Source organism: Carcharhinus amblyrhynchos, chromosome 6 (genome assembly GCF_965287045.1).
Source record: "Carcharhinus amblyrhynchos chromosome 6, sCarAmb.v2.hapA, whole genome shotgun sequence".
Lineage (NCBI taxonomy): Eukaryota > Metazoa > Chordata > Chondrichthyes > Carcharhiniformes > Carcharhinidae > Carcharhinus > Carcharhinus amblyrhynchos.
The window spans coordinates 99144663-99160105 of record NC_137329.1 but is presented as its reverse complement, the minus strand read 5'-3'; the positions used below and the strand labels follow the sequence as shown (position 1 = coordinate 99160105).

The following is a 15443-nucleotide window of genomic DNA, read 5'->3' as shown; positions in this document are numbered from 1 at the left end:
CTGTAATGGAGTCAAAAGTTATGGCACATTTACAGTGGCTGAATTTTACAACTTGCTCATTTTTAATCGCCAGTTGCATTCTTTGGAGCTGTGATTATATATTGCCTAACTGTAAAAAACAAATTACTGTGAATGCTGAAATCTTAAACAAAAACAGAAAATGCTGGAAAATCTCAGCAGGTCTGACAGCAGCTGTGGAGGTAGAACAGTGTGGATGACCCTTTGTCGGCGCTGTGAATTGTACATTGCAGTTCCTGTAAAATGAAAGTGACTCTTCTGTGGGAATTTGTTGAAGGTCCTTAAATTGATATTTTTAGTTATTAAGATACATTTCACCAATATGCCTTGATCTCAGATAATATTTGCAGCACTTAACAGCTGGCCCACCAACTTTTCTTTTTGGCTCCCACGTTAGCTGATATTGTTTTCTCCCCTCATGTTTTGCCCCCTGTTCTTCGAAGCTGCAGTCCTCACATGCCTCTTCAAAAAATCAGCTTCTGTCCTTAAGCTACAGCCCCTTCTCCAGTGCCCTCGTCCTCTTCAAAGTTCTTGAATATATTGTTGCATCCCAAATCTGCTCACGTTTCCAAGAACTCCGTGTTTAAACCTCTTGAATCATGTTTCTACCTCTGCTGCAGTTCCAAAACTGCTCTTACCAATGGCACAAATGACACGTATGTGACAGTGACAAAGGTAAGCCAGCCCTCCACATCCTCCACCTATCTGCAGCCTTTGACACATTTGATCTCGCATTCCTCCTCCTACATTTCTTCACCATCATTCAGCTAGCTTGGAGTTCACCTGGTCCCATTCTTCCCGATCCAGTTGTAACTTTCCCAGCATTGTCTCAGGTGCCCCTCCAGTATCTATCTCTGGCTCCCTTCTAATTCTCACCTCCATGCTGCCCCTCAGTGAGATCATTCAAACACATTGGGCGGAATTCTCCCAAAATGTTGAATTCACGGAAAAACTGGAGAGCTTTTTTTGCAGTGGGAGTTCACCCTGGAATCTCCCACACTGTGCACTGCGGAAGCCACCAGTGTGAATTTCATTAGATTTCAGGGGACGGGGCCGGAAGTCTGAAACTAGCGGACCTCTGTACATGTGCAGTGACCCCAGACTGACAGCCTCCTGTTAGCTGACCAGCTCAATCTCTACCTAGCATGGGACCCCCACATTGCTGCCCCACCCCCCCGAAATCCCTCCCATGGCCTGATCACGACCCTCCCCCCCCCCCCGACCTTTCCCTGCCCCTGTCCCATCCCATCCCAGACCGCCCCAATCTCTAGCCACCCCTTCCCCCCTGCAGTGCCAATCCTCACCCCACCCCTCTGCAACCTGGACACAGGCTGGCAGTACCAGGATGCCCATGCCTGGGGGCAACTCCCCTGTCACCCTGAGAGCCCCTGATTGCTCCACCACCACCCTCGCCCCCCGCCCCCCCCCCCGACTCCAGTGGGATCAAGCTGCTCGCTCCCCGAAAGTTGGGAGCTACTCTAAGTCCTGCTGGAGTGAAGCATTCAGGTGGGGTGAGAGAGGCGAGCGGGCCTAGAGAATTAAGTCCTGGGCCCATTAATAGCTTTTAAATGATACTTAAAATTTTGTTTAAATGCTAGCCCTGCCGCCTGTCGATTTTTTTTTCCGGCATTGGGAGACACTAGCAGGACGTGAACACTCGAGGAAGCCCTGCGAATCGCCTCCCTGCGCGATTCTCCAGGCCCACTGCCCAAAAAAAAATTAGCACAGCTGGATGGGAGAATCACCCCCATAGCATCAGTTTCCGTATGTAGTCTGGTGACCCCTAAACCTACTTCACTGAGTGTTTGACAGCTTCATTGTCTAAGTAATCAGATGGCCCCACCGTAAACTCTTTCCAAAGCCTCTGATGTCATCTCTCTCCCTGGCAACTGTTTGAGGCTAAACCAGACATTTTCCACCCTTGGTGCTATACTTAACCAGAAGATAAGTTTCTGATCAGATATCCACACCATCATGAAGAACACTTACTCCCACCTCCCTCATCTGTAATGATTTCCTGCCCAATTCCTCACCTCCCAATGTTCCTTCCTTAGCTTCTCTTCTGCTAAAACACAGATCTATGCCTTTGTTGCCTCAGGATTTGATTATTTTAACACACTGCTGGCTAGCCTCCCACATTGTATACTCCATGATCTCAAGGTCATCCTAAACTCTGCTGTCCTAGCTTCCATCAATTCATGTTTGCTCATAGTCCGTGTACTCACTGACCTGCCTTGGCTCAGAGTTAACCAACATTGCATCTTTAAAATTTTCAACCTTGTTTTAAAATCCCTCGTCCCATGGCTTTGTATGTCCTCCAGCCCTAAAACTCTTGACAATCTTCTCCAATGCAAACCTTTTGTGCAGCTCTGATTTTAACTGTTCCACCATTGGTGGCCCTGCCTTCAGCTGCATTTTCTTAAGGCTCTGAAATTCCCTCCCTTTATCTCCCTTTTCTCTTTAAGTTGCTACTTTAAAACTGTTCTTTTGCCCAAGCTTTTGATCGTCTGCCCATGAAAACTCCAAATGTGGCTCCAAGTCAAATTTTTGTTCTTTAATTATCCTGAGAAGCACCTTGGGATGTTTACTGTGTTGAAGGTGTAATATAAATGCCATTTGTTGTAACGAGTGAATTTTCTCTTAAAGAATGTGCTATTCAATTGAACTGATATATTTGCAACTGCAGTTAGTTCATGTTACCAGTTCATTCAAAAAACGCTGTATTGGGAGAGATTTGCGGTTTTTAAATCGATGCTTTTCCTTTGGGTTCTATCATCCAATGAAGCATAGTAGTTACTTGTTTACTTTAAGCGCAAACCTTTCCGATGTTCATGTGAGTAAAACAGAAGATCAATGTAATGTGTTGGAAATTTTAGATTCCCAATGTTGGATAGCTATTCTGTTGTTGCATTTTTGATATCATATGGCTAACACTCGATTGTATTGACCCCTAAGATGTCTCCAGCATAACGTATGTGCGTTAGCCATCTGGTCAATGAAACTAAAACAACTCAATTTTATTTGTGCCTGTAGTTAGCTTTATATGTTTAACTTTTGTGGGCTTGAACTTTAGGAATCTGTGGGAAGGCAAAGGGACATCTGGTAAGTGGGAGGCTTTCAAAAGTGTGTTAACCAAGGTTCAGTGTAAGCACATTCCTCTTAGAGTGAAGGACGAAGCTGGTAGAAATAGGGAATGCTGAATGACACGGGATGTGGAGGCCCTGGTCAGGAAGGAAAAGGAGGCACATATGTATAGGCAACTGGGATCAAGTGACCCTCTTGAAGAGTATAGGGGGTGTAGGATTAGAGTTAAGAGAGAAATCAGGAGGGCAAAAAGGGGATGCGAGATTGCTTTGGCAGATAAGGCAAAGGAGAATCCAAAGAGCTTCTACAAATACATAATGGACAAAAGAGTAACAAGGGAGAGAGTAGGGCCCCTTAAGGATCAACAAGGTCATCTATATGCAGATCCACAAGAGATGCATGAAATCCTAAATGAATATTTCTCATTGGTATTTACTGTTGAGAAAAGCATGGATGTTAGGGAACTTGGGGACATAAATAGTGATGTCTTGAGGAGTGTACACATTACAGAGAATGTGGTGCTGGAAGTCTTAAAGCGCATGAGGTAGTTAAATCTCCGGGACCTGATGAAGTGTATCGCAGGACATCGTGGGAGGGCAGGGGGGAAATTGCAGGTTCCCTAACCGAGATATTTGTCACAGGTGAGGTGCCTGAAGATTGGAGAGTGTCAAATCTTGTGCGTTTGTTTCAAAAAGGGCTGCAGAGAAAAGCCTGAGAACTACAGGCTGGTGAGCCTCACAACTGTGGTGGGTAAATTGTTGGAAGGTGTTTTGAGACTCAGGATTTATAGGCATTTAGGGACGGTCAGCATGGCTTTGTGAGTGGAAAGTCATGTTTTGCAAATTTGATTGAGTTTTTTGAAGCGGTAACACTCGATGAGGACAGTGCAGTTGATGTTGTCTATGTGAACTTTCGCAAGGCCTTTGATAAGGTACAGCATGGTGGACTTGCAATAAAGCCAAATCTCTCAAGATCCAAGGTGAGGTAGCTAAATGGATATAAAACTGGCTTGATGACAGAAAGAAGTCTCACAACACCAGGTTAAAGTCCAACAGGTTTATGTGGTAACACAGGCTTTCAGAGTCTCAGGCTCCTTCTTCAGGTGAGTGAGGGGTTGTGTTCAGAAACAGAGCATATACAGACACAAACTCAATTTACAAGATAATGGTTGGAATGCACGTTGATGACAGAAGCCAGAGGGTGGTTGTAGAGAGTTGTTTTTCAAACTAGAGTCCTGTGACCAAATGTGTGCCTCGAGGATTGGTGCTGGGTCCACTGTTATTTGTCATTTATATTAATGATTTGGATGAGAATATAGGAGGCATGGTTAGTAAATTTGCAGATGATGCCAAGATTGGTGGCATAGTGCTCAGTGAAGAAGGTTATCTTCTATTGCAATGGGATCTTGATCAATTGAGCCAGTGGGCTGATGAATGGCAGATGGAATGTAATTTAGATAAATGCGAGGTGATGCATTTTAGTAGACTGAACCAGGGCAGGGCTTTCTCAGTTAATGGTAGGGCATTGGAGAGAGTTACAATGCGAAGAGATCTAGGGGTACAGGTTCATAGCTCCTTGAAAGTGGAGTCACAGGTGGATAGAGTGGTGAAGAATGCGGTCAGCATGTTTGGTTTCATTGGTCAGAACATTGAATACAGGAATTGAGATGGCTTGTTGAAGTTGTACAAGACATTGGTAAGGCCACACTTGGAATACTGTGTACAGTTTTGGTCACCCTATTATAGAAGGGATATTATTAAACTAGAAAGAGTGCAGAAAAGATTTACTAGGACGCTACCCAGACTTGATGGTTTGAGTTATATGGATAGACTGGGACTTTTTTCTCTGGAACGTGGAAGGCTGAGGGGTGATCTTATAGAGGCCTATAAAATAATGAGGGGCACAGATCAGCTAGATAGTCAATATCTTTTCCCAAAGGTAGGGGAGTCTAAAACTAGAGGGCATTGGTTTAAGGTGAGCAGGGAGAGATACAAAAGTGAACAGAGGGGTGTTTTTCATACACAGGGTGGTGAGTGTCTGGAACAAGCTTCCAGAGGTAGTAGGGAGATGGGTACAATTTTGTCTTTTATTAAGCATTTAGACAATTACATGGGTAAAATGGGTATAGAGGGATATTGGCCAAATGTGGGCAATTAGGTCTAGCTTAGGGGTTTAAAAAAAAAGGGCGGCATGGACAAGTCGGGCCGATTCTCCAAATGGCGCATCTCTGCCTTCAATTCTCTGATGACCAAGAGCCTAAGGTAAACTGATCATTACCAGATAAACCTCAATGACTCGATGACTTCCTATATCTGTTGTTGCATTAGCAGATTTCTCCTAACCGATTAGGATAACCCAACCCACTACAACCTCTTGGCATTTGTAGCTCAAGTTATATGAAAATTATGTATAGTTAACCACTTTTTGTCTGCTGTCATAATTCTGTCATAATGGCTAGAGCCATTTGCCCATGTGGCTGGTAGCAAGTATGGTCAGCTCAATTGCAAATGTATTTACAGCTGCAGCAGTAGATTTTGTGGTGTGCAGGGAGGTCACCTAGCAGTGGGGACTGGAAGATCAGCTGATTGAGATGCAAACAATTAAAGGGAATCAGGAGACAAAATTCCTTGCAGCCTATGGAAATGTTCAGACATTTCAACAAATTGGTGCAATCAAGAGTGCAGCAAAAAATGTAAAAGGTAATAGGCCAAAAATGAAAGCAAAACAAACCCCAGATGTGGGCATGATTCTGCCAGTATGTAAATAAGGCAGCCCAGCTTCCCAATGGCTGCTGGTGAACAGGAAGCTATCTGAAGTACTTTCTAGGAAGCTTGTTTGCTAGTTACCATCCCTGGGTCAACATTGCAGTACCCCTGCAGAGAAAGCTGACCTTAACTCGCTGGCTATGCTGGCCTAATAGCACAGGTTAACTGTGGGCATCCATGAAGCAAATGACACATCTGTCTCCAATTCTCTGTTGACCAAGAGCCTAAGATAGACCAATCATTACCAGGTCAGTGTGTCAGGGCAGGTTGATATGGTTGGTTACAGCTTGGTGGGTGCAGCTTGTTGATCACCTTGGCATGCAATGCCATATGAAGCATGGCCTACTTTAATTGGAGTGTCTTTGAAGAATGGTTGAGCACTGCGGTTAGTCAGATCTTCACAAATCATTCATATATCATGAGTCTGCTGCCAGAGCCTGCTTTTAGGAATTTGTGCCTGTCCACTAGATATGTCCACCTTTCGATATCAAAGCAGTTCTGAGGATATTGGCGCGTGAACTGGAAAGATTGGATACGTGGGATTGTTATTGGAGAACACATTGATGGTAACAATGGAGATGTGAGGGAAAAGAGTCACAGATTAATTTCCACAGAATGTCCCTGAAAACAAGGGGCTCAAGAACATTTTAAAGATCAAAAATTGCCTAAAACTTGTTGGTTGAATCTTCTCACCTTGCCCTTTGATGTCACTGCTGTATATTCCTGAATGCCAAATCACCTTGAACATTACTTAATTATCAGTGTAAAATGCACCGTGTGTAATGCACAATCAAGCATTGATAAATTGGGTGCACCAACTTCAATGGAACGCGATATGCCATGTGGTGTATAACAGGTGGTAAAATTGTCTGTATTGTGCAATCACCCCAGATAAATTTCCACGTGTGATCTTCAACTTTTCCTGCTTCAAGGGACCACATAAATTGGGGCATATGGTACATGACAAAGATAAACATCACCCCTACATGAGATAGACAGGGAATCAGTCTTACGTACCTAATTTTACTCTGATGTAACACGGGCCATTCTTCATGAATGGAAGCAAAGGGAGAAGGAAATGACTAAGAGCATGTTACTAGGCTATGATAGCCATATGGGATTGGAATGATTACAATTATAAGTTAAACGTGAGTTCTTTCTCATCCCTCAGCCCCAACAGCATCCCAAGGCAAGGTAGTTGGCCGGACTTCAAAATGCATTCCATGTCTGTCAGTACAGAATCTCAGGACACTCTTCACTTTAGCATTGAATTACTTTGCAGCTAGGTTATCTGCACCCCTAAGTCCAGGCCCTTAGATCTGAATTACAGTCCCTTCTTGCAGGCCAGACAGAACGTACTTAATTGGTACCCAACTACTCAAGCATGAAAGCTATTTACCTTTTCACCTTTCAAACACAATTGATCCTATTGGTAGTAACTTCATTAGATTTTACCCTTCAGGTCATTGCAAGAAAATCCTTTCACCAAGGAGCAGTTTATCAAAACTGTAACTGGACCGTTGCTGACATTGTGTTAACAAATAACTAGTCATCATGGGAGACTTCGATGCACGCATTGGGGAGGGGGTCATAGAATCCCTACAGCGCAGAAGGAGGCCACTCAGCCTATTGAACCTGCACCATCAACAGTCCCACCCAGGCCTTATCCCTTAACCCCATGTCTTTACCCTGCTAGTCCCCTGACACTAAGGGGCAATTTAGCATGGCTAATCCACCTAACCCACACATCTTTGGAGTGTGGGAGGAAACCGGAGCACCTGGAGGAAACCCACGCAGACATGGGGAGAATGTGAAAACTCCACACACTCACCCAAGGCCGGAATTGAACTCAGTTTTTAGCTCTGTGAGATAGCAGTTCTAGCTACTGTGCCACACATCACTTGTGTGGTATCATTAGTGGGATTAAGGAGGCTAGTAACAAGGCCCTCTTGTCACAAAGTTTGTGAAAAATAAACTGAACAACGCAGAATCTTCTGCGAGATAGACAAGCATAAAACATCCTTGATGATTCCTTGACCCAAGAATTGATATCCGATTCTGACAATGTAACCAGACTAACAGACTTCTACAAGACACAGCAACCTCAGCTTATACAGGGACATGACTGGAGTTTAACTGACTAAAACCATAGTCTGTTGTCCAGCCAGAACCATCCTTAGCTAACAGGGCATCTACTCTAGAATGGGAACAATATCGATTCCCATTGATAAGTATAATTCTATTAACAGAAAGATAGAAAATAGAGTAAGAGTCAGTCATTTGGCCCTTTGAATCTACTCTGTCATTCAATGTGATCATGGCTGATCCTCTATCTCAATGTCATGCTCTCTTCCATACCCCTTGGCACCTTTCGTGTCTAGAAACCTATCTATTTCCTTCTTAAACATATTCAGTGATTTTGGCCTCCACAGCCTCCTGTGGTAGAGAATGCCACAGGCTCTCACCATCTTCCTGAGTGAAGAAATATCTCCTCATCTTAGTTCTAAAATGGTTTGCCCTGTATCCTGCAACTGTGACTCCTTGTTCTCGAATGCACCTCCACTTCCACACCCATTCCCCACCAGGGGAATCATCATCCCCACATCTAACCCTGATACAATTTTATACATCTTTCAATAGTGGTCTGGACAAGAGTGTTGTGAGCTTGTTTTGCTCAGATATCAGGTGACCGAGTCTGACACACAGGCCAGAATTTTACCAGAAAGCCCGTCCTGAAATTGGGGTGGGCGAGGCTCGCAGAATGGCATTCTTCATTGGTCTTGGGTGGGATCGTGCGAGCCTCGGGTGGGCAAGGTGGTAAAATTCCAGCAACAGGGTTGACTAAGTTCTGAAATTCCATCACCTTGCATGTTCTTCAGGATGTACTTTGACTTGACAAAAACACATTGCTTACCTTCGCCCACACTCCAGTGTGAGAAAGCTAGGCACTACATGGTCATTAAACAACTGAATCCTGTGGAGTGTGTGGAGACAAATCCTGGCTTGACGGACAGCATGTACCTGACAGCCATTATACACTCTGTCCAATCTTCCTTTCCACTCAATTCAGTTATGGCGCTATATTGTGAACTTTGTTGGCTTTCAGCTTGTCATCCTAAAGAATTCTCAGCACTGATAGAATACAAAAATGGAATCTTTTGTTTTTTTTATAGTGCTGGGAAAACGGAATTATCCTTTGCCGGGAATTAGCGGACCAGTATGAGAGCTTCTACGATTATCGCAATTTGAGCAAGATGAGGGTAATATATCATTTAGCAACTGCCCTTCAAAAATGCATAACATATAGCAAGTATACCATTCAACAAATTTGATATCAGAATAGATTGGTAGTACAACATCTGATCTACTTATTACGCAGTTTTATTTGTGCATTGATTCATCAGATGATGGAGGCTGCTTTCTATGATAAAATAATGGATCAACAGCGCTTGGAGCCTGAGTTCTTCAGAGTTGGATTTTATGGGAAAAAATTTCCATTCTTCCTAAGGGTGAGTACATGATATAAAATGCATGGAATTTAAAAATAGAACATTCATTTGCCAAATATACAATGTAAATGCATAAAGGTAGTAATTAAAGTTTAGCGAATGGTTCACTTGTTAAAGTATTTGTTAGCAAATGATGAGTTTTGACAATATAATAATTGCCCAGAAAGAAGAGCATTTGTCTGACTAAGAAGTATTGCATTAATGTGATGTGTGGGCTGATCAGTGCTGAGTATGGTATGCTGCAGAATCAGGAGGGGAAAAAGAGATTCAGAGGTAGATTCTCAAACACCAAGAACCAGCTTTTTAATTATGGAGTGTAAGGTGGAAATCTTTGGACCAATTTGACGTGAGACATAATTTTCCCCACATGATCTCGAATTGCAGTTTTGTGCTGTAAGTAATCTCAGTTTATACAGATTAGCAAGGCTGTTATTCTTTGCCCCTATGCAAAATATTTTATCCTCTTTTACGTATTGGGGTGGATTTGAATGCACTAGACTGCTATAAATGGAACAATAATGGCTTCAAAATCGTCTTAGCACCCCATTAGCACTGGCAATGTGGTCATTCCTATAGTAAAAGGGACAGATCACTGAGTGTTCAAAGTACTGCCTATTTCAGGTGATTGGTCTCCTTTAATGTGGAGACTGGGTCCTGTGACATAACCAGGACTCTGGTTGCCATTTTATACAAAACCAATAGAACATGTGCAGTGAAGAGAAGAGGGGAGGGAGGCCCTGCAATTGCTTTAGTGACTCCAAGAGGAGGAGGAGTTATTACTCTGGGTTCCAAAAAAAAATCTGGGCAGCTGCCATTCTCATTGAATGTTCTCTTTAAAATGTACTTGCTGTGTGTGTCCACTTCTTTTCAATGCACAATGTTTTAACCTTTTTGTTTGCATGGCTGCACATATGTATCAATTAACATAAAACAAGATCTGCACAGTACCTTCTAGGTTGCTGCATGGCTGTGTGTTACATCAGCTTCATTGAGAAGCTAAACACAACCAATCTCTAGCCAGCCTACCCCACCCCTCTCCCACCCCATTCCCGCTGCTAATACAATTTCCCCCGCCGGTGGCAGTTTTAACAAGGCCAAAGCCGCAAAATGACACCACTGGAAGGGCATTTGTCTGAACATATGAATTGTTTTCTCATCCTCTCACCAGTCAATTGGTTAAAGGTCAAAACCTACCCTGTGTAAAAGAAGAATAGCTGTAGAAATGCTTACAACACCAGGGTGAAGTCCAACAGGTTTATTTAGATTCACAAGCTTTTGGAGCATGGCTCCTTCATCAGCAGCGCTCCGAAAGCTGATGATTCCAAATAAACCTGTTGGACTTTAACCTGATGCTGTGAGACCTTTTACTGTGCTTTCCCCAGTCCAACACTGGCATCTCCACATCATAGAAATACTTAACACAACAAGTGATGCACCTTTCTTCTTTAAAGCCTTAACTAAGAATGTTGAGAAGTGTGGGAGATTGAAGCTCCAACTCATATGATATTGCATCTTCCATTTTTCAATGAGCTCTGTATCCCATTGTTCCATTGTATGTGTGTGTGGTTGGGGGTGGGAGGGGGGGGAATGCAAAATGGAGCAATCTGCCTGCAGCGTTTGTGGGTACTGGCAAAGACCTGGGAGCAAGTCAACCCTTCAGTTTCCCATCTGCAGGTGGCATGTGATAATGGAATACCCAAAAGCAGAGAGAAAAACAAAGCATTTCGCCCCAGCAATAAAATAATCTAAAATAAGTCGATGACTGTGCCCTTCTCAGAAACCAAGTCAAGTTGGCAGCTGCAAGGAGATCAGTGTTGAACATCAATCTGGCAGCAGGCCAGACTGAGGAAATGATGCATGGCACAGGAGGATTAGAAACTGAAAGGCAAAATGACAATTGGCCTTTGTTTAGACAAATTAAGATTTTGTTTTTAATTATGGAGGATGGATGCAATGAAATGACAGTACCTCATATTATTGGTGATGATCCCCTTAGGGTTGTGTTAGTTTGCAAAGCAGAAATCTGAACCACTGGAATTGTTTTTTTTCCAAAAATATCCCAAACCATTCATAAACAAAATGATTGAATATAATGAAAATCACTTTTTAAGTATTTTGTTTGTGTCTGGATTGGTCATGGTAGATTGCCCCTTAGTGTCCAAAAAAGTGTAGAATAGATGGATTAGCCATGATGAATATGTGGGATTATAGGGAGAGGGCCTGGGTAAGATATTCTGTCAGAGAGTTGGTGCAGACTTGATAGGTGAATGGCCTCCTTCTGCACTGTAGGGATTCTATAATTCTCTGTGCGCCCATGTCTACTGTCCTTTACATCATTACACTTTGCAGATTTTTTGCTGCATCCCCATTGTCCTTAAATCTAAAAGCCTACTTGTGTATGAGGTTGTGGGTGGATTATTAAAGCCCACACCAAATATGATTGATTTAGAGCACGTTGGTGTTGACCCCTTATGTCAGTGCTAGGTGTTGTTCTAATTGGAAATCCATGTTTTACGGAATAATTTCAGCTCTTTCGAATAAATTTTGAATTCTGAATTCTCACTTCTATTGTGCGTCTCCACAATCAGAGCAGCACAGAATTATTAATTTTCAGCTATGATTACTCAAAATGGAAAACAATATGTTTTTCTTAAAGGGTACCACCTCTGTTTTCCCTTCCTCTGGTGTTTTTGATAATGAGAGAAGATAGCTGGTTGACATACTCCAAGGCCTTTGCCAGTGATGCTCTAAAACTGGTGGTAGAAGATGAGAGACTTGGCGTTACTGTGTCCCAACTTCCTTTTCTCCATATGGAGAAACATCTGGCTCTAACTATAATCTGCCTGTAGATCAAAAACACAGATTGTACAAAGGCAAACATAATTTATTAGACCGAACATTGTACGTTCTCTTTTTAATTAACCCTTCTGACCATATTCCTCATTTTGTTCTCCAAAAATACCTCTTCAATCCATTTATACTATTTGCTTCCATTAATTTCATCAGTAAGTTATTTCTTGGGTTCTTAACCCTTTATCCTTGGCATCTTACTTTTTAGCTAATGCTCCTTTTATTTGAACCATTCTCCAGATTAGCTTTGCGAACCCATTTGTAATTCTGGTTGTGATCCTAATGCAGTTGTCACCATACTACAATCTTATGCATAAACATCACTTCCTTCTTCGTGAATTATTTTCTATCAAGCAGAGTACTCTTTCACATACATGGAAAGCTGTGAAACCTGAAATTTATGATAGCGACTGACTCAATTAGGACATTAGATTCATAGCTCCCTGCCCAATTTTATGCAGGTGGGCTTTGCAGTCCATTCAAAATGGTACCTACTACAGCCACAAATAGATCTGGGTATATGTTTTTCAAACTCCCCAGCCTCATTCAAACCTCATTGGTGGGTTTCGCACTGAGAAACTGACCCACTCTGGGAGCGCACTTCATATAGTGATTTATTTAAAACGTGTGCACACCTCTTCAAACAAGGTGACAGATGGATCTCTTCTGCAAGACTTCACTGTTGAAGTGGTGGAGGAAGAAACTGCTGAATTGCAGATAAGGCCCCACAATTTCCAATAACTCCTCAATTGTCCGCATGGAAGTTGAAAGCGTATGAAGCGAAGTTCAGTTTCTATCCTGTACCTGGACTGTCCCAAAGCCCCAGGTTTGTCAAGTATAGTGAGAGACTTTGGAAGTGGTCCATTCCTGGAGGATCACAGGCATGACATGAACAAACAGCAGGAAATTCTCAGTTCAGGAGCAGCAAGGGGAGTACAGTACTTCAGCTGTCCAGCTTCCTACACTGCAACAGCTCAGCCTCACTGAGTGGACAACCCCACCTCACGCTGTTATTGGAGCTCAAATTGCAAGTACTCAAGATCCATGGTCCTGCAGTTAGAACATTTCAAGGCTGGAGAATAAGGACACCAGCCATCATTAAACTTCCTTTGAGAAATGCAAGTTGAAGTTGAACTGTAACATCTTTCATCTGCTACAATCCAACTTGTCTGTGTCATCCTAACTCGTGTTTCTTTTCCTCTGCGCCATGCTCAACAGCCGCAGTGCTTGAAGACAGCTCAGGAGTAGATTCATTCTGAGGACGCATTGTCACGTGCTCCATCACTCCTAAACAACTGGCTGGCTGGGTTAGGATGAGGCAGAAGGCTAGGTACATGGCCAATACCTAGCACTATGGAGTAGTTACAGACATAGTCTGCCTCCTCCAGCTTGTATAACCACCAGCAAACCCATCTCCCCTCAAGTGATCCACCCCCCCACCTTTTGGTCCACAATCAAAGGCCAGAATGTCACCAACATTCACGCCAGCGGTAGTTTCTACCCCACTGCAGTGAGTGGCGATTTGACTGGGTGCCAAATTCTCCAACCTTGTTGCAGCAGGAAGGTGGCATGAATGGCTGATCATGCCCAAGGTCTCTGTTTCTGTATGTCATAGAGGCTGGTCACCTTGGTGATATGTGCTGCCTTCTGTCAGGCTGCCAACTCATCTGCTTTATCGCGCCTTCCGCCACCACCATCTGCTCTGTGTTGCTGTAGGTTAATTGGGTTAGCTTTTGTTCAACTTAATCTTCCGTGGGTTCTTCTGAAGGCTATCTAGTTTTCTGAGCTAGCATAAATGACATGCTACATTGAAGTGTGCAGGGAATCTTCACAATGCATGCTTCTTGCAGCACTCAACCACATATACCAGTCTGGAAAAAATAGCAAAAGCTTTCTCTGCTTCAGTCCAGCTCTCTGCTCAAAAGTAACTCAGAATAAAACCCTATGAAACAAAGCTGCACTGAACTCCTTGTTACTAGTTAAGATGCAGGTATAACCAATTGGGGATATAACAGTAGACCTGCGGATATTTCATGGATGATCCTCTTTTTCCTGCAGGCTATTGTGAATGTGTTTTGTTGTGAACGCTTGTTAAATAGCTTTTGTAATTGTATGTGCAGTTACTATCTATCTCACAAAGGCGCTCTTCTGTGCCTTCAGATCACTGTGTTTTCCTTAGATTGTGTCATAACTGCTTTGTGTGTGTCATATAATAAGATGCTTCCTCATCTTTCACCCCCAACAGAACAAGGAGTTTGTGTGTCGAGGACATGACTACGAGCGATTAGAGGCCTTCCAACAGCGAATGTTGAATGAGTTCCCACATGCAATAGCTATGCAGCATGCTAACCAGCCTGAGGAGACTATTTTTCAGGCTGATGCACAATGTATCCTAAAAACTGATTACAATTGGCCATAAGTGAACTTGAAGGGGTTTTATGCCCATGAGTTGTCTTAAACTTCATTAACTGTTGTATGGAAGGCACATAGATTTCATCTTGAGCATTATTGTGAACTCCATGTAGATGAACAGGAATCAGAAAATATATCCAAGACACATAATCAATTACAAGAATTATCTTACTTATAGAATTTTATTTTTAGAAATGCTTTGTTAGTGGTTAAAATATGAAGGATTTTGCTCATTTTTGAGTAATATCACTCAATTACAATTCAAATTGCCTGATGTAGCTGCATGTCAAGTAGAATTGTGCGCTTTGATTGCGGAAGCCTGTCATCTCAGCAACTCCTAGCAACAGAACATAGTCCATATAGCACAAAAGGTTAATCATAAGAGTCCATGGTGTTGAAGGTAGTATATTGGCATGGATAGAGAATTGGCAGAAAACAATGCTTGGGGTTAAGGATTTTTTTTTCATGTTGTGACCTGTAACCGGTGGGGTTCCACAGAGATTGATTCTGGGATTGCAACTCTTTACAATGTAATTGCCTTGGAGAAAGGAAGCAAATGCACTGCAGCCAAACTTGATGACACAAAAATAGGTGGAAAGGCAAGTTACGAGAGGGATGCAGACAGTTTACAAAGAGATATTGATAGGTTAAGCAAGTGGGCATAAAGTTGGCAACTGATGTATAATGTGGGAAAATGCGAAGTTGTTCATTTTGGAAAGGAGCACAAAAGAAGGGTATTACTTAAATGAAAGAAAACTGCAACACAAAGGAACTTGGGGGGTACTTGTGCATGAACCACAAAGAT

The 15443-nt window shown here is 42.7% G+C and overlaps 1 protein-coding gene across 5 annotated transcripts in view; it reads left to right on the top strand.

Moving 5' to 3' along the window:
* Window positions 1-15443, top strand: part of LOC145344156 (dedicator of cytokinesis protein 4-like) — a 410020-nt gene that overhangs the window by 307674 nt on the left and 86903 nt on the right. For all 5 annotated transcript variants that reach the window (XM_080191055.1, XM_080191054.1, XM_080191053.1 and 2 more), the window contains 3 exons: window positions 9041-9127; window positions 9272-9376; window positions 14472-14613. In XM_080191055.1, coding sequence (XP_080047181.1) covers window positions 9041-9127; window positions 9272-9376; window positions 14472-14613 — 334 coding nt within the window. The remainder of the gene's footprint in view (window positions 1-9040; window positions 9128-9271; window positions 9377-14471; window positions 14614-15443) is intronic.